General features: G+C 49.4%; 1 protein-coding gene across 5 annotated transcripts in view; it reads left to right on the plus strand.

The window, feature by feature from the left end:
- Window positions 1-18,088, plus strand: part of Mapk14 (mitogen activated protein kinase 14) — a 60,660-nt gene extending 42,572 nt beyond the window's left edge. The window contains 5 exon segments of one of the 5 annotated variants that reach the window (NM_031020.3): window positions 10,417-10,496; window positions 11,671-11,749; window positions 14,508-14,681; window positions 15,950-17,086; window positions 17,117-18,088. In NM_031020.3, coding sequence (NP_112282.2) covers window positions 10,417-10,496; window positions 11,671-11,749; window positions 14,508-14,681; window positions 15,950-16,017 — 401 coding nt within the window. In that variant the 3' untranslated portion in view covers window positions 16,018-17,086; window positions 17,117-18,088. 5 annotated transcript variants of the gene reach the window in all.
- The last annotated feature ends 963 nt before the right edge of the window (window positions 18,089-19,051 follow it).

Raw genomic sequence — 19,051 nt, forward strand, 5'->3', positions numbered from 1 at the left:
GAGCCACCAGGAAGTGCTAGCTTCACCAGTGGCTGTGTCAGCAGCTTGTCATGGTCACAGACAGATCCCTGAGACAAAGATTTGTTTTTGACTCATGGGTCCATGGTGAGGTAGAGCATCATGGTAGCAGGAGCGTGTGGCAGAGGAGGCCACTCACTTCATAGTGGCCAGGAAGCAGGAGGGAGGGAGCAAGAGAGGAGGTTGAAGAGAGGAAAGCATCCAAGAACAAGGTAACCTCTAGGACACATTCCCAGGGACCTACTTCCTCGCCCAGACCACACCTCCTAATGTTCTCAGCAAGAGACCTGCAGCAGAGACATTCGAGGTCCATACTGTTAATACTCCATTCCTAGCCTCTGAAGGCCATACAAATAGCTTACAATATAAAACACATCCAGTCCATATCCAAGAGTCCAGATCCTCTTGAATCTCTGAGACTCAAGGCAAACTCTCAGCTACGAGCCCCCGTTAAATCAACAAACAGATGACATACTTCTGGTTCTCAGTGGCATAAACATTCTCCAAAGGTAAGGCAGGACCAGACCAAAGCAACATGAGATGGAGCACTAAGATTCCATAGTTCAGTGTCACCCGAGGCTCTGGGGCAAGTTTATACTTTGCATCTGGGCCTACAGATCGGGTTTCTCCGATTTCCAGCATATCTAGTGTCATTCCCGTCTTTTCTGTACAGATCTTCCTGTTTGGTGTTATTGGCGGTAGATGTTTTTTATTTTGTTTTATTTGAGACTGTCTTACTTTATAACCCACACTCACCTGGAACTACTGTGTGTTTCGGGACGACCTCCACCTCACTTTGCACCTCTTGCCTTGGCCTCCTGAATACCAAGTCACTGAGCCATCATTGCCTGTGTTTGTGCTGTGCTGGGCCTAGAACCCAGGGTCCTATGTGTGCTAGAAAAGCACTTTACCAGCTGAGTCGCATCTCCAGCCCAGTGAACTCTCAGCAATTCTGACAGATGGGTGCCTTGAGTAATAGTAGGAGCTAACCTATGTGAATTTATTTTTAGCTGGATGAGCCTGAAAGCGTTAGTGTAGTGGCCCTCTCCATTTTTCTTAAGGTCCTGAGGAGTCCCCAGGTTCTCTTCACTGCCCTGTGCTGTGGTTTCTGGAAGGGTTTTTAAAGCCTCTGGAGAACATGCCGACCCCAGTGCAGCCAGCATAGAAGGCCGGAGGCTGTAGCTTGTGTGGTTTGTACATGAACACTGATGAGACCGTTTGCAGGCCACTCTTTCCTGGAGTTCAGTTTTCTCTCTGGGTTTCTGTTTACCTCACTTTTAGTCATTGTGCCTTTGAACTAATGGTCTTAGCTTCTGTCTGAGAACTGCCCGACGGGGCTTTTTGAAGCATTGTAGATCTTTTAGGTGTGTGCCGTCCTATGTATGGCTCATAGTTGAAGAGCCCATGTAGTTAATGTAACTTAATGACTGATTTGACTTAAATTAATTGTCTCTACAATTTTAAAGTCTGTAGCCTATCGATATTAGTTACGTTCATGATGTTGGACAGTCTGTGCCACTGACTACTGTGCTGTGGCTTAGAAAACCCTTCCATCCAGCTTAATAAGAGTGTCGGTAGCAGTCGTGTGAAGCGTAAAGCCCTTCTCTAGAAGCCTGGTTGGCTGTGTGTATCAAGTGAATTCAGCTAATAGAGCTTAATATCAAAAGAGGGAGACTCAGGCTGTCTCCAGGCGGAGCCCTACCTTATTCGGGTTTTGAAATGTGTGGGTTTAGTTAGGTATCGGAGTCACTGACACCAGCACTTCAGCTTAAAGATCGTAAGCTGTGTAGCCTTTTCCTTGCTTGCATCCAGTATGAACAGTACATTTTCCTACCAGAGATCACAGCCTTGACTTGTTATTTTCCTGTGTAATCAAGTATAAATTTCCTTCATGTATAAAAGACCCTTCTCCCATTGTAGTGGATGTGGCCCTCTTAAGATGTGGCCTCTGGTGTGGGGAGATCGCTCAGCAGTTAAAGAGCATAGCTGCTCTTCTGGCGCCTGCGCGATAGTCCACAGCCATCAGTTGCTCCAGTCTCAGGGACCCGCTGTCTTCTTTTGGTCTCTGTGGGCACCAGGCACTTACATGGTACAGATACTCATACTGGTAAAATGTGTATACATGTAAACATACACTTTTTTAAAGGTGTGAACAGAGGGTGGTGTGACTGCTGGGTTACACTCAGTGCTTCTGTTGCTGCTCTGACCCGTGCACTGTCCTTGTGTGTTAGAACAGTGTCAGCGCGACAACTGCCCTTCTTCAGGCTGTGGAACACTGCAAATGCACAGCACAGTGGTCCGCTGGACCCTGGGTCTGCTCTCCCCAGACGCTGAAGTAAAACGGGGGTGGTTGAGCAAACCCACTAGAATGCACATCGCAGCTACCCATTGCTCTCCATTGTCAGTGTCCATCGTTCCCTCGGTTTTAGTTGTTTCTCTTTTTCTTTCTTAAACTCAGGGGAGGCTTGTGTATGCTAGGCTGATACTGTGCCACTGAGCTGCATCTCCAGAAATCTTCCTCATTTTTGAAAAGAAGTTGCACTGCTGGCATTGGAAAGATGGCTCAGTGACAAAGAGCTCCAGACCATGTAGTCTTGGAGAAAGCCTGGGTTGGGTTTCCAGCACCCATGTTAGACATCTCACAGCTGCCAAACCTTCAGCTCCTTATGCCGCACCCACGCACGCACGCACGCACCCACGCACGCACGCTTAAAAAGTATCACATGCCTTTAAGCCTAGCATTTGGGGGGTAAAGGCAGGCAGATCTGAGTTTGAAGCCAGCCTGGTGAGTCCCAAGCCAAGTGAAATCTTGGCTTTTTTAAAAAAAAAAAAAAAAAAGTGTTTTGGGGTTGGGGATTTAGCTCAGTGGTAGAGCGCTTGCCTAGCAAGCGCAAAGCCCTGGGTTCGGTCCCCAGCTCCGAGAAAAAAAGAAAAAAGAAGAAAAAAAAAGGTGTTTTAAATGTTGAAGAAAAATATTTAATGATGAGATTTTTTTTTTGCCTTTTGTTCTTGAAAATATGTACCTATACTTTCTGTTTTTTAGAAGACAGACTTTCCATATTTGTTCATAAACCTTGAGAACTATTTCCATGTGTGCCAGTGAAAATGACTTTGTCTACAATCCAGGAAAGAAGGGGGCAGGCCAACTTTCAGTGAAGCTTGTCCTGGCCTGGCACTAGAATGACTCCCCCCACCCCAAAACTTAATTCAGCCAGAATGAGAGTCCACACCTGTGGTCCCAGCACTTGGGAGGCAAAGGCAGGGGGAGTTTTACTACTGTGGTCGTGAACCTGAGTTACATTAATTATCTAATTATCCTTTTCCCCTGACTTGTTTGTTTATCTTGCCTTTGGTGTCTTTGGCCTTAGATAATTTATGAGTTAAAATTTGGTACTGTCATCCTAGTTGAAACACATTCTAAACTAATGATTAAACTTACTCTCCGTGTGGGAAAGAAGGGCTGTATATACCAGTTGTGAGCCTACTGTGGAGATAGATGGCAGGCTATGGTGAGTTTTGCCGGGCACTGTCACATAGCTGGGTGGCAGCTTTGCCCTAGCTCCTAAGGAGGACACTTTCTCATAGTGTTTACTGTCTTCCAGCTCCCAGGCTGTGTCCGGCAGCTCCATCCACAGCCCTCCGAGTGGGCACTGCTCACTGATCCTCCTTACGTGTGTGTGTGTGTGTGTGTGTGTGTGTGTGTGTGTGTGTGTGTGTGTAGGCTTTGCACAGAATGTTTTTCTGGGTTTTGAGGATGGTTTGGTTTATTTATTTTATTTATATGAATACACTGAGTACATTGTAGCTGTCCTCAGACGCACCAGAAGAGGCATCAGATCTCATTACAGATGGTCATGAGCCACCATGTGGGTGCTGGGAATTGAACTCAGGACCTCTGGAAGAACAGTCTGTGCTCTTAACCGCTGAGCCATCTCTCCAGCCCTTGAGGATGGTTTGGAACAGTGAGTCAAGTGTTTGGTCACTCAGTGTTTGCCAGGCTGGCTACACTGGGCAAGACTGGAGAGAGGCTGCCTGCCCTCAAACAGAGCAGTCAGACTGAACCAACAGGAGTGATAGGGGCAACTGGGATGGAAGTCTTCCTCTGGGGCAGGAGCAAGGTGGAGTGAGGCGAAAGAGTTATAAATAAGTTAGTGCCTAGAAAAGTCAAACGTGGATTGAAACTCCAGGTAATTACATTGCAATAAACATGTCTGGAAGCCCGGGACCTGGGAGGAGACGGGCGCGATTCAGGAGTTCCAGGGCACCTCAGCTACATAGTGAGTTTGAGGCCAATTCAAAAAGCATGTCCAGAAAGACTTCTTGTGAGACCCACCCTTGGAAGGGCAATGGGAAAAGGAAAGGCTCCATACAGGAAGAAAGAGACTAAGAAGAGCCTGGGATGTTTGCTTCAAGTTGAAGCCTTGAGCCTACCCGAGAATGGTAGTTTGAGGCAGGCAGACAGAAGTTGAGTGACAGGTGGCAGAAGGGGATGGATGTGAGGCTGAGGAGCTGGCTGTGATTTAATAGATGGCTCACATCTGCAGGCAGGGAGAGCGGATTGGATGAGCCCTGCCTGTTGATGGAGTCAGGAGCTCCGTGATCAGATAGGAAGGATTCGTGCGGTTCAGGCAGCTTGGAGGTGAAGCTCAGTCCGTTAGGAAACAACCCAGACTGCACCTTCCCCAAAGGGAATGTCAGACTTGCCTCTAAAAGTCAGTAAATCCAGCTGGTTAATAAGCCTTTTGAGTCATACGTGGTAAAATCACCTCTTGGGGGGTTGGAAGAGTCACTTTTTCTGTTGTTAGCATACATCCTCTTGAAGTAGCTAATAAAATCAGATATTCCTGGGGAGTAGAAATGTGAGTGGAGCTAGACTTGTGTAACGGAGTAACTTCTTCCTGTCTGCAAGGAAGATGCTTGGCTGTCACCGTCAGCATGTTGCCGGTGTGGTGGCCTGAGTGAGAACGTGCCCATCTCAGTCCACCCACTGCGCACCTGCAGAAACCGTCTCATGTTTAGCAGCTTTTTTTTTTTTTTCTTTTTTTTTTAACTATCTCACTTCAGGAATATCTTATGCGAGTGCATTCGCTCGCTTCTCCGTAGGATGCAGTTACCGGGCACTAGCTCATCTTTTCTTAAGGGGCCAGATTAGCAGGCCTTGTGAGCCTAGGACTGAAAGCTGCTGTAACCAGTTTGTAAATTCACGAACACACAACAGCCCTGATGTATTCCAGGAAAACTCTATATATAAAACAGACAGCAGGCTGTACCTTGCTGTCACCTTTCTAGAATTTCTGTTTGAGCAGAAAGAAAGAAAAAAAAAAAAAAAACCTGTTTAGAGGCAGGATGCCATCTTACCTTGTAAGCAGTCCCCGTGACCGGGCAGCTGTGGCTTGCAGGAGCCGTTTGCATTACTGGCTATACTGGTTTTGCCTCTGTGTGCGGGCTAAATCAAGGCTGTCTTCATCTCTCTCCGTTCTTTAGATGTTGTGGGCCTTTTATGTACTAGATAATCTAAAAGGAGGAGTGGGGTTCAGCATGATGGCGTACCTCTGTCTTCCCAGCACCTGGGAAGATGAAGCACAACCATTCTGAGTTCAAAGCCAGCCTGGGCTGCACAGCCTGCAGAATTAACAGCAAGTTAATTACCAAGGAGGTGACTGGGGGTCAATACCAAGTGCGTGCTGGCCTTGTCTGCTATGAATTGTGCAAGGGGCAAGGCAAGCACAGACCGGTTCCAGAATGCAAGCTATGGCATCATCAAACAGTGCTCAGAGAGCATAACGATGTCCTTATGTGTGGTGTTGGGGAGGCTGGTGGGGCTCTAGGTTGACACATGAAAGGAGGGTGTGATCCTGCAGAGCCAGGCAGGTTCACATGGTCACAGAAGATACCAGAAGCCTCTTTAATTTTCTACTCTCTGACTGAAGGCAGAGAGAGAAAATGGACTCTGTGATCTTCCAGGAGACACGTGCTCATTGCTTCTGAGTAGAATGAAGATTCCAGGCCCTTTGCCTTTATGCCTAAAAGCCTTTATAGCATGTGAAGTCTGTTAGATTTTGGTTACTTTCATGGTTAGGCTTGAGGCCTGGTGTCCTCCATGGTAGGGTAGCACCCTCTGCTGGCTGTCTCTGCTTCCTAGAGGGGGAAGGGGAAGGTCTCTAGAGGGCACACTCAGTGAACAGGCTCTGGGATGAGAGCCGGCCTCCCAGCTGTCAGATTACAGCTCATTAGGTCAAGCCTTAGGGGAATCGTCACAAATAGACCGCACAGCTGTGTGCTCGACTCTGCCTGCCAGCCTTCTCTGCCTGCTGGCTCCTAGGGCCTTGGAAGGTGAGGGAGGTGGAGGCTGGGCCATGCGCTGAGTGGCATGGTCTCTTGTCTAAGACCCAACCACAGTGGCTTTACTTCTGCTGCATGATGTTGACAGATGTGCGTGTGTGGTGGTTTTAAACCTTTCCACAGGAGGAGCAAGTCGTGCTGAAAGTGGCCACCCCGCAGAAGGAAGCCGTCCTCCACCCAGATTCTTTCACCATGTCGGCCTTGTTCGGGGTTTTCGTTTTCATTATTGGGCGGTTTGTTTGTTTGTTTGTTTGTGTTTTATTTTTGCTCATTATTGCTTTGTTTTCACTTTTATTTCGTCCCGACATTTTCCTTTATAGTCCACCATTAGATATTGATCAGTTGAAGCTCATTTTAAGACTCGTTGGAACCCCAGGGGCTGAGCTTCTGAAGAAAATCTCCTCAGAGTCTGTGAGTTGATGCTTTGATTGTAATTACTACCCTATGGGGCCTCTGCCTCTTGCCTTCCGTCACTCTGCACTCTGACTTTGGAATGTTTGTGTGCCCGTGTGCTCTGTGTGTGACCTCTGAGGTATGCGTGTGTACATGCATGTGCCTGCTTGCATGCATGCGTGTGTTTTATTCTAAACTATTTTTATCTGGGTGTGGACTTCAGATCATGGGAGCTCCTGTGGGCAGTTGTAGGCTAATAAAACTGAGAGTTGAGATTCCAGTCAATTCCAAGAGATTAATGGGAAGTTTGTGTATCTGCTCCTGTGCCCTGACTTCTCCCTAAGGTTGCCCACATGCTGAGGAACCCTTCTCACATTATGAGCATCTGATATCTGACACTTACCGTGCGCTAGTCTGACCTTACCTCAGAAGGGTGATATGTGCCTTGTCTGAAAGTTACCTGCTCTTTACTTCCCCAGAGGGGCACCTCCTGCATGGGGTCTTTCCATGAGGCTCCTCTCCCTACCCTCAGACCACACAGAGTAGCTTCCTCCCCTCATGACAATCTGCAGATGGCTCAGAGCTCCACCAGGAACCTTGGTCAATCCAGTGGAGAGCACGGGGGCCACTTGGGGCCTGTGCCTTCTCCACAGAGGCTGTAAGAAGGGAAGGGACGCTGGTTGACTTTAGCCATTTTTTTTTTTAAAGCTGTTGGTCACTTTCTGGGGCCAACAACTTTGAGGAAGCTAGGAAAGCCCCTCCTTCCACTCATTCCCCCTTGAGAAATAAGTGGAGGAGCCAAGCCCCCACTGTGCATGCCTAGGTCCCCTCCCACCACTTCCCAGTAGAAGGGCCTTCTGCCCAGCTAGACAGGCACTGGGAGCTGCAGGCACAAAGCAACACATGAGTCGCCTCCCCTGACAGAATCAGAATCAGGACCCTGCATCGCTGCGTAGATGGACGAAGGACCCTGGAGCTAGAACTGCCTTTGTGTTTCTATTCTGAGGAGCGTAAAAGGGTGCACTGGGCCTGCTTTGTTTTGTTTCATTCACTCCTGTAAGATAAGGAAGCAAAAACGAAAAGCTGTGACTTGGCTGAGTCGTGTTTGAGTCACTGGGCAGAGCCAGTGGCTCCCACTTGTTCTGGTGATGTGAGCCTCATGCAGTTACACAGCATTCGGAGTCAGCCTCAGACACTGACCACACTGAAGAGCTGCCTTTGAGTGCAGAAGCTGGGAATGGAGAGCCACAGCTAGGAGAGTGTTTAGGGAGGACTGGCCGGTGAGAGCATACGGGGCAGGCTGGGGCTTGGGAAGGAGTTCAGCCAGCCAGTAAGGAGTACTAGTGACACTGAGGTGACCCGTACCTCCCCTGTCTGGGTTTTACTGTCAGTAGCTCTGCGTCCCCCTCCCACTCCTGTCTCTGCTTTGTAAACACCTGCTGCCTGTGGCAGGTTCTGAGGCACCTGTGTGAGAGGCCATATCTGCCCTGCACCAGCCCAGCATGTCTGTCTAAGAGCCAGTGCTGGACGCATGAGCTAATAATGAGACGACCTCTGTCTTCACGTGCCGTGGGCAGCACTGGACAAAATCCTCTCCTCAGTAATACTCGGTTGAGTACAGTTGTGAGAGAGGAGCTTCCCTACATAATTGTCAGGGAAGGAAATGTAAATGTTGAAAAAGTCCGGGCAAGGGTCATGTGATGTTGATGACCCCGCCCACCTGTGCAGTCTCCAGAGCACCATGTGGTGGTGCAGTCCTGTACCCCAGCACTTAAAAGGCAGGGGCAGGAGGGTTGAGGTTCGAAACTGACCTAGGATACATAGCAACTTTGAGGCCAGCCTGGGCTTAATTTGTACGACACTGTTTTTAAAGAACAAAAAGTCAGCTGTTGTAGACGTAGCTCAGTTAAATCAACATGGCTGTGGGTCCCCAGAACTCATGGAGGCGGGGAGCACACAGTACCTACATACAGGTGAATACAGATCAGTAAAATCATCCAGAAAAAAATCTAAAGGAAAGACTCGTAAAGAATTGTAGTCAACAGAACACTGAATAATTATTCCTTCTGGAAAGAACAGAACAGGGAAGCCAGTGTGGACAAGGACAAGGGGTCTGAATAGCAGAGAATGCTGGATGGGGGAGAATGGGGCAGAGAGCTGACTGCTGTTCGTGGCCAGACCCAGGACGGAACTCCTCACTGGTTAGTGTTCTGACACCCGATTAACCAGGGTCAGAACAGGTCACAGAGCCAAGGAAGCAAAGGCATGACCCCTACCCCATTCCTTTCTTCAGAAATACATCTTCCCACTCTTCAGATGACAAATGGCTGGTCATCCTGTACATGCCACGGGCAAGGAGAGCCTTGACAGACTTCCTGAATCTTCCCTGAGTACTGCTGTTTGGCTAGTTCACCCTGGGACCCTGTTTGTCCTCTCTGTGCAGAGCACTGTTCAGAATGGAATTTGCAAATGGAAGTCCAAAGTCTAGAGTGAGCCAGCCCATCTCTGTGCTCAGGTAGAGGGAGGGCAAATGCATCAGCAGTAGTGAGACCTTGAAACAGGGTTCATGCTAATGTAGAAGGAAGGAAGGGAGCCTTCTATTCGGGAAGCCATGAAAGGGAAATTACTTGGCTTGTCTATTAAAGCTGAGAATCCAGCTGAAGGATGACTTGATACTTAGGTGAGGAGAAAGGAAGCTCACTAAATCATGTTACGGTTTAGAAGACTATCATCACTTTGAGAGAGGGAGCATGTCATAAACTGGCAGAGGATTTCCATTTCAGAAGCTGTGGCCTGCCTGTACCGGGTGAATTGGTGGCATGGCTGAGGCAAGTTTAGAGCAGACCTGTCATTTGAGAAAGGACACTGAGATGGCTCAGTAGCAGAGGGACCTGAGTTCATGCCTAGGACCCACACACAGTAGGTAGAGAATTGACTCCTACACCTCGGAGATCCACGGATCTCCATCCGTTAGTGGTACGCAAGCCCTGCCCCTCCCCACCACACAGATGTGAAAGGAAGGCTGCATGTGCCTCTGCTGGTCAGATGCACTCCCTGTTCATTGATGCTACTGTGACCCCTCGATACAGGCTTGAGGATAATTGTCACGAGCTCTGAAGCTGCCAACCAGACTGCAGCTTCTGTTTTGCCCTTGCCATCCATCACCCATGAAGTTCCCTTCTTCACCTACCTGTGTATTTGTGGCAAGCACTTTAAATGTACCACTGCCAATGCCACTGTAGGGTGTGTCTCCTGTGCCACCAACACTGAGCCTCCTCCTCAGGCAGATCTGTTGGATATGTTAGGTTCCCAGAGTTTCCTCCCCATTATCTCCATCCTCTATGTTTGCCACTGTGGCAAACAGGTTTTAGCCACTGGGGCTTGAAAACGGCTCTCTGGCTGGCATCCTGGATCAAGGAGCAATCTGTTTCCAGAGAACCTAAAGGATTTTAACATTAAAGTTGACGCTTAAGGAAAAGTTTGTTTCCATGCATGGCCACTACATCCTAATAGCTCCTGCCGTCCTCCATGCAGCCTTGGGCTCTGGCCTGGTGTGGTTGGGAGATAGAGTTGCTTTACTGGGGATGGCTTTTGACTTAAAAAACAACTGGAGTTGATTTTTACACTGTGTGTTTAACAATGCCCTTGACCAGGCATCTTAAGATATTAACCAGCTTCAGCAGATAATGCGTCTGACGGGGACACCCCCTGCTTATCTCATTAACAGGATGCCAAGCCATGAGGTGAGAACAAACAGCATGTTCAGGGAGGTCTAACTTGGAGGCCACTTTCTCATCGTAGTGTCTGTGTATAGCCAGCAGTGTCTAATGTCCCCAAGTGCTTGCATGTGCCCCAAGAACTGCTAAAGCAGTGACTGGCTGTGTGCTAGCTGGGTGTTGACATGTGGTATGAAATGTCCTAAGACAGAGGCAGCAGTGCAGCGTAGGAAGCAGTGTTCCTTCCCCGGTGTTGGGATTTCTTTCTGAATCCTGTGCATGTGCGTCACTGCAGGCAGGTGTGTGCAGTTAGGGCGCTGCAGCCGTGTCACAGGTGCACGGAGCAGAGTTCATTAGTGTGCTCTGCTCTCCATCCATTTACAGCCAAGAGAAGGCTGCACGCAAGCACACGCTAACTCCCCTTACGCTAATAGGTGTGCTGGGTTTCTTTTTTTTTTTTTTTTTTTTTTTTTTGGTTCTTTTTTTTTCGGAGCTGGGGACCGAACCCAGGGCCTTGCGCTTCCTAGGTAAGCGCTCTACCACTGAGCTAAATCCCCAGCCCTATGTGCTGGGTTTCTTAAAAAGTCAAGCAGTCCTTGGTAAGTGTGTGCACTTGGAGAATTGGGTTCTCCATGACCAGCTCATGTCTAACCTAATGTTCAGAGGTGACTGGGTACTTCATAAACGGGCCCTCAGTATTTTGGGGACAGGCCAGCAGACAGACAGACTTCTCATGAAGCATCGTTTGCACTTCAGCTCTTGTCTGTATCAGTGGCTTCTGGGTGAGATGGGTCTTCCTCCCATCCCTTCTTAAGTGGGAAGGATTGCAGCCATGTCTGTCTGCTTCCTACAACTTCAGACTAGAGTGAGTCTGCTTCAGTGCCAGCTCTGCTCAGGAATGACCTGATCAGGAATGTGGTCTTGGAAAAGACTTCTTGTCTCAGTTCTGGTTTTAAACCTCCGTCCCTCTGACCAGGAAGTTAGTAAAAGAGTAGTTTGTTAGCACGATTCCACGTGAGACAGACCTGTGGGGAGAAAGCAAGAAGGACGTCGGTGGCCACAAATAGGAGCTGAGTGGTAGAGCCTGAAATGGGCACCAGGCAGAGATCCACACTGGAACACGGCTGGCCTCAGCCTAGCCACTGCCGCTCACTCCCCGAGATCAGTAACACTGCTGAACAGTCATTCTGTGTTTTTACAGGCAAGAAACTACATTCAGTCTCTGGCCCAGATGCCGAAGATGAACTTCGCAAATGTATTTATTGGTGCCAATCCCCTGGGTGAGTTGTCCATGCTCTTACTTTGTGACATAAATTAGGGACTTGAAGCTTTGTTCTTGTGACTAAAAAGAGTACCTCTAAGTAACTTTTGGGTCTTATTAAATATGGCTGTTACTGTCTGTCACATTTAAAGAAAGATGGTTGGATGATACGCCTGTATGTTCGTGTGCTCACAGACTGCGATGGGAAAGACAAAGGCAATGAAGAATGGAGAACAGGGCATTATGGGGACTTAGGGGAGAGGAGAGGAGGCACGACCCTTGTAGCTACTGGTGGTAGGGGAGCCCAGCTGAGGAGAGAAAACAGGCACAGATGCATGCTTAATGCCCAACACTGGGTGCTGACGTCCTCCACTCTGACAGACTCGTCCCCCTTCCCTCTCCTCTGCCCTTCAGGGTGTAACCAGCTGCCTGTGCAGCATTCATTTGCCATCTTGGACTCTGGGGCAGTGGCTCATTGCCTTCCTGCCCCCATCACCTCCAGGATCACCTGGCAAACAGAAGTGACAGTGGTCACTAAGGAATGTGTCTTGCTTTTCCTTAAAGGTGGGGCTAGCACATGCTTGGGATGGTTACAGGACAACTTGCTGGGCTCTAGTTCCTCGCTCTGGTATAGTGGGCAGCCGTAGACGCAGAAGGATCAGACCACCCTCTCCCTGCCATGGGAAGGGAGTGAGCAGGTGTGGCGGCTGCCGTCCCCTACCTCTCCCATTCCTGCAGATGTTGCTGTAAAGTCCCTGCACTTAAGTCTTCATGGGCCATGTCCCTTTCTGAGGGTTCCAGAAGCTGTGTGCCACAGTTACCTTGTCCTTTGAAGGACTAATGAGTGTTGCAGCGATTTCAAAAGCTGGAGAGGCAGGGCCTCTTTCCCTTGAACTGTGAGCTCCATCCATAGCCACGGTGCAAAGCAGAGGCTGTGGCAATAACTCATGTAGCAGGAGAGGTGCCCGCATTCTTAGAGGAGGGAGTCCAGCCTGAGCTACACCAGGCAGGCCTCGAGTGTGCACAGTACTGACAGGTTGGGTTAGGTTCGTAGCCTCCCTGTCAGGCTCGCTGGCTTTCTGTAATTTATTTGGGCTGTAGCATCCATTCCATGGTGATTCCCCCTGCACATCCCCACCTGCCTGATGTGCAGTGCACAGCAGTCGAGTCTCTGAGGTGACAGACTTTCGCATCAGACACTGAAAAGAACTGGCTACAGAAGTGAGTCCAGGCTGCTGGAGACTGAAAGGACACTCTGGCCCATCTGGTGCTCTGCACAGCCTGCTCACATCCAAACGTGCCTGACAGCCCGTTGCCAAGTGCTGGTCAGAAGGAACACGCTGTTACCAATCGCTAGCCTAAACTGTCCCCGACGTGCTCGCTGGGCCGCACACCAGCGATATAAATATTAACAGCCCTGTTGTCAGTCACAGGCCTCGTCTCCAGACACAGCTGAGAACTGCACAGTGCCCTCTGATCTTAGAGTGTCTATTTATGTCTACCTCCATCCTTGAGAAGTCTGGCTCTCCTGACCTTGTTCCTCATCTAAGTGCTTGGTCCTGAGGACATGCAACTTTTTACCCTAGGGTGGTGGGCACCCGCTCATTCATGTTCAGTATAGAATCAGCAGATTTGAAGAACGTGAGAAGCATCTGTATCCAGACAGTCCAGCAGTGCTTCAGTGTTGAAGACTGGTCGTTGGCCTGTTAAATGCTGGGTGGCAGGTGTGTAATGCCATGCCCACAGACTGCACTGCTGAATTAGGTCCCAGTCGTGTGCACACTTTGCACACGTTGCTGGCTATGTCCCAGCCCTCTCCAGCACTCCAAGCTACAGAGCCAGCACATGTGTGCTCCCTGTCTCCTCGGCACCCTCCAAGCCTGTGTGTCTGTGTAACCGCCCCTTCAGGATGCTCTTCTCCTCAGCACCACCATTGAAGAAATTGTCTGGAGCTATAGAGATGGCTAAGCACTGGAGAGCACTGGCTGCTCTGCCAAGGAGCCCTGCATCAATATGGGGGCTCACAACTGTCTTGAATTCCACTTCAGAGGATCCCACACCCTCTGCCAATAGGCAGGCACTGCAGTGCAGACATATTACTTACACAGCATAAAGTTAACAGAACCTGTGGCTTGTAGAAAGCCTTTCTGTTTGTGGGTTACCTGCTCTCCATGGCATTCTCCTAAGCAGGATGCCCTCCTCCTCAGGTCCGCTCCGCAGCCTCTGCTGAGGTCATTGCTTTCGGGAGAGAGGAAAATCAGTAGGAGCTGCTGGAAAGGATGGTTAGAGGTAACTGGTAACCATCAGGAGACAAACATTTCCCCATATTACTCCCTAGGGGAGAAAGGGGAAAGATCTCACAGTGCCAACCACCTTTAGCTCCAACAGCAGTGGAGCTCATGGCTATGGTGCCCACCGGTTCACAGCATCACCTGCGACATGGTTTTGCCCACTATGTCTGACTTAGATGCAATTTAGATGTAATTTCTGGTTTTTGGTAAATCTAAAGAGTAGAGAAGAAGGGAACGGTACAGCACAAGGAAGGCGGGAGCCTCTGATGACGGCGTTCACCATCCGGAGTGTCTGCAGACAAGAACCAAGGCAAAGGGAGAGGAAGGCTGGAGGGGTGGGGGGAAATGTGCCCGAGGCATTCAGTGCACACCGGGAAGGGAGTGCATGCAGGAGCACCTTACAGGATGCTTTGTGTGGACGGGAAAGGTGATTGGAACTGCACAATGGTGGCACTAATGTCGTGTCTTCCTCCTCTCTTGTGATAGCTGTCGACCTGCTGGAAAAGATGCTGGTTTTGGACTCGGATAAGAGGATCACAGCAGCCCAAGCTCTTGCGCATGCCTACTTTGCTCAGTACCACGACCCTGATGATGAGCCAGTGGCTGACCCTTATGACCAGTCCTTTGAAAGCAGGGACCTCCTTATAGACGAATGGAAGAGTGAGTCCAGGGCGGGCTGGCCTGGGCCTTGAGCTTGCTTCCATTTCATTCACGCTTTGTTTGTTTGTTTGTTTTTTTGAGCCAGGGTTTTTCTCTGTGTAGACCAGGCTAGCCTCAAACTCAGAGATCCACCTGTCCCTGCTTCCCGAGTGCTGGGATTAAAAGCATGTGCTTCCAACCCCAGCTTATGTGGTTGTTTTTTTTTTGTTGTTTGTTTGTTTGTTTGTTTTCCCGGAGCTGGGGACTGAACCCAGGGCCTTGCGCTTGCTAGGCAAGCGCTCTACCACTGAGCTAAATCCCCAACCCCATCTTCTGTGGGTTTTAATAGTGCTGGAGATGGGACCTAGGACTCCCACATACAGCACAAGTGCTCTACCACTGCACTACGTGCCCAGCTCAAGAACTTAACTTTTTAAAATCTTTTCTAAGTGATTCTCACTAAAGCTTTAGGAAAAATGAGCTTAATGACAGCCAAATATTTCAAATACACCTGTGATCTGAGCACTTGAGAATCAAATTAAAAGATTAAGGTTTAAAAAAAAGCAGCCTGGGGGTTGGGGATTTAGCTCAGTGGTAGAGTGCTTGGGCAAGCGCCAGGCCCTGGGTTCGGTCCCCAGCTCCGAAAAAAAAAAAAAAAGGAAAAAAAAAAGCAGCCTGTAAAGTTATTCGCAACCACATAGATAGTTTGAGGCTATCCTGGGCTACGTGAGAACCTGTCTGAATTAAACCCTTATGAATGGGTACTACCAGCTCTCTAGACTCACAGCCAGGGTCTTTGGTGCATATATTCCCTGGTGGGGTTTGTAGATAGAGTGCGCAGTCTTCACACTGACAGAGCTTTGAGGGTCTTGGGGGTTACATTTACAGCATCTTCTCAGGAGAGAGAGGGCCAGTGTATTTCTGCACAGAACTAGGACAAGAGTTTTATAGCTTGCTTTTGGCCTCATTAGGGACTGCCAGGAATGGAGCCACATGTCCACACCCAGTCACACTCCTTCATAAGTCACAAGGTCAGCTCTGCCTCACTGCTTGCAGAGTGCAGTGCTGTGCTGCTCCAGGGAGCACTTGGGAGGAGCACCTTGCATGATGGAGTGGGGCGGCAGTTTTCTCCATGTCCTTGAACTCTGCTGCACTGCTGCAGGCCATGAGCAAGTAGCAAGGCAGATTGATGGGGTTCAGCACACCATTTACAAGAGGGAGGAGCTAAGTGTCTGCCGGCAGAGACAGCACCTTGAGTCTTACACCTCTCCCTTCCTTCCCTGCCCTAGGCCTGACCTACGATGAAGTCATTAGCTTTGTGCCACCGCCCCTTGACCAAGAAGAAATGGAGTCCTGAGCACCTTGCTTCTGTTCTGTCCATCCCACTTCACTGTGAGGGGAAGGCCTGTTCATGGGAACTCTCCAAATACCATTCAAGTGCCTCTTGTTGAAAGATTCCTTCATGGTGGAAGGGGGTGCATGTATGTGCGTAGTGTTTGTGTGTGTCTGTCTGTCTGTCCGTTTGTCCATGTATCTTTGTGGAAGTCATTGTGATGGCAGTGACTTCATGAGTGGTAGATGCTCCTTGGCAGTCTGCCTGCTCTCTCAGAGTCCGGGCAGGCCGATGGGAACTGCCGTCTCCTTAGGGATGTGTGTGTGTATGTTAAGTGCAAAGTAAGAATATTAAAATATCCCTGTTCCTAGTTACCTTGCCACTTCGGCTTCTCCTGTGGCCCTGCCTTTACCATATCACAGTGACAGAGAGAGGCTGCTTCAGGTCTGAGGCTATCCCTCAGCCATGCATAAAGCCCAAGAGAACCAACTGGCTCCTGGGCTCTAGCCTGTGATCGGCTTGCTCATGTCCTCAGAACCTGTCAGTCTGTTTGTGCCTTAAAAGGAGAGAAGGGCGCGTTGTGGTAGTTACAGAATCTCAGTTGCTGGCGTTCTGAGCCAGGCAAGGCACAGGGCTGTTGGATGGCCAGTGGGGAGCTGGACAAAACAAGGCAGCCTTCAAGGAGGCCATGGGTGCATGTGTGCATGAGTGTATGTGCAGCCGCCCTCCCTCACCTCCAGGAGCAAGCTGTTTTCTATGCTTACCTAAGTTCACCTCAGTGCAGAGGTCTCCAGTGCCAGGCACAGGCTCCTGCCATCAGTAGCTTCCTATGTCATCTTCACGTCATGCGGGTGTTTGCATGCTGTGCTCTGGAGCTTGTCCTGTCTTCTGGAAGCCCTGGGCCGGGCGTGTGAAGACTTCCCAGCAGTCCTATCCACGCACCTCAGCTGAGGCCACGGGCACACTGCTGCTTCCTCACTCCAGCTACGTTGTGTTGAACACAACTGATCCTCCAGGTGCTTGTGGTACAGGAAACGGGACGAACAGAGCACCTGAACCCTTGCCATCTGACATCACCGACACAGGAGAACAGTGCTCTCCTCTCCTCTCCTCTCCTCTCCTCTCCTCTCCTCTCCTCTCCTCTCCTCTCCTAGGACAGTCCCCAGCTCTGGAATCATGTTCTTCTCACTCATGGTAGCCAGCTAAGAAAGCTGCAAACCGAACAAAGGGAGAACCGAGCTCCTGAAGCCAGGAGCTCCTTTTACTGTCCTTCTCAAAATAGGGTCATTAGACACAGCCAAGTCGTCAAAGGCCCCTTTCCTTGTACGGGGCCCCCCCGCCCCCGGCAGCTTGACACTGATTTCAGTGTCTATTTGGGGAGAAAGCAATTTTGTCTTGGAATTTTGTATGTTGTAGGAATCCTTAGAGAGTGTGGTTCCTTCTGATGGGGAGAAAGGGCAAATTATTTTAATATTTTGTATTTCACCTTTATAAACATGAATCCTCAGGGGTGAAGAACTGTTTGCATAATTTTCTGAATTTCAGGCACTTTGTGCTATATGAGGACCCATATATTTAAGCTTTTTGTGCAGTAAGAAAGTGTAAAGCCAATTCCAGTGTTGGACGAAACAGGTCTCGTATTTAGGTCAAGGTGTCTCCATTCTCTATCAGTGCAGGGACATGCAGTTCTGTGGGGCAGGGTAGGACCCTGCATCATCTGGAGCCCAGAAGGAGGCCGACTGGCCAGGCCTCACCGCCTCAGTATGCAGTCCAGCTCCACGTCATCCCCTCACAATGGTTAGTAGCAACGTCTGGGTTTGAACGCCAGGCGTGGTTATTTTATTGAGGATGCCTTTGCACATGTGGCCATGCTGTGTTAGGACTGTGCCCCAGGGCCCGGACTTGAAGCTAGAGCTGGCAGAAGAGCTCCTGGCATCCATGGTGCGATGCTGCCGCCACCCAGTTTCTCCATTGGAAGACAAGGGAATGAGAAGACTGCTGTGTATGTGTATTTGTGAACTTGGTTGTGATCTGGTATGCCATAGGATGTCAGACAATACCAACTGGTTAAAGTAAAGCCTATTTTTCAGATTCACCTGGCCTCTCAAGTGTATTCTGTCCTCCTCTTGATTGTGGGAGTTCTGTTTGTTCTGTTGTCAGGCGCAGCCTAGCACGTGTCTGGCAGGTCCTTTCTACAGCTGCATGCGTGGGCGGGCGGGCCTCTGGGCTGTGGGCTGTGGGCTGTGGGCAAGGCAAGCTTTGCTGGGAGGGAGTCACCACGCAGCGGTGCCTGAGGTGCAGCCACACACCCTGCGCTCGTAAAGTCTGAAGTGAATGTTTTCACATCTTCAAGTAATTGGTTTGATCAGAGAATGCCCACAGAGTTTGTCACATATCTTCTGTGGCTACTTTGACACAGTGACAGTTGATATCCGTGGGACGAAGACCCCAGGGCTACCCAGCTAGCTGCTTAAGTTAGCTCTTGTGTTTACCAGCCACTCTATAAAATGAACGTTAAAAGTTGCTTTCCGGGGGGGTTGGGGATTTAGCTCAGTGGTAGAGCACTTGCCTAGGAAGCGCAAGGCCCTGGGTTCGGTCCCCAGCTCCAAAAAAAAAAAAAAAAAAGAACCAAAAAAAAAAAAAAAGTTGCTTTCCGGGTTGGGGATTTGGCTCAGTGGTAGAGCGCTTGCCTAGGAAGCGCAAGGTCCTGGGTTCGATCCCTAGCCCCGGAAAAAAATAAAACAAAATAAAAAATAAAATAAAAACTTTTGGGGCTGGAGAGATGGCTCAGTGGTTAAGAGCACTGACTGCTCTTCCAGAGGTCCTGAGTTCAATTCCCAGCAACCACATGGTGGCTCATGACCATCTGTAATGGGATCTGATGCCCTCTTCTGGTGTGTCTGAAGACAGCTGCAGTATACTTATATATAATAAATGAATAAATCTTTAAAAAAAAAAAAACTTTTGGGGTTGGGGATTTAGCTCAGTGGTAGAGCCCTTGCCTAGCAAGCACAAGGCCCTAGGTTCAGTCCCCAGCTCCAAAAAAAAAAATTTTAAA

This window comes from Rattus norvegicus, chromosome 20 (genome assembly GCF_021556685.1).
Source record: "Rattus norvegicus strain SHRSP/BbbUtx chromosome 20, alternate assembly SHRSP_T2T, whole genome shotgun sequence".
NCBI classification, from domain to species: Eukaryota; Metazoa; Chordata; class Mammalia; order Rodentia; family Muridae; genus Rattus; species Rattus norvegicus.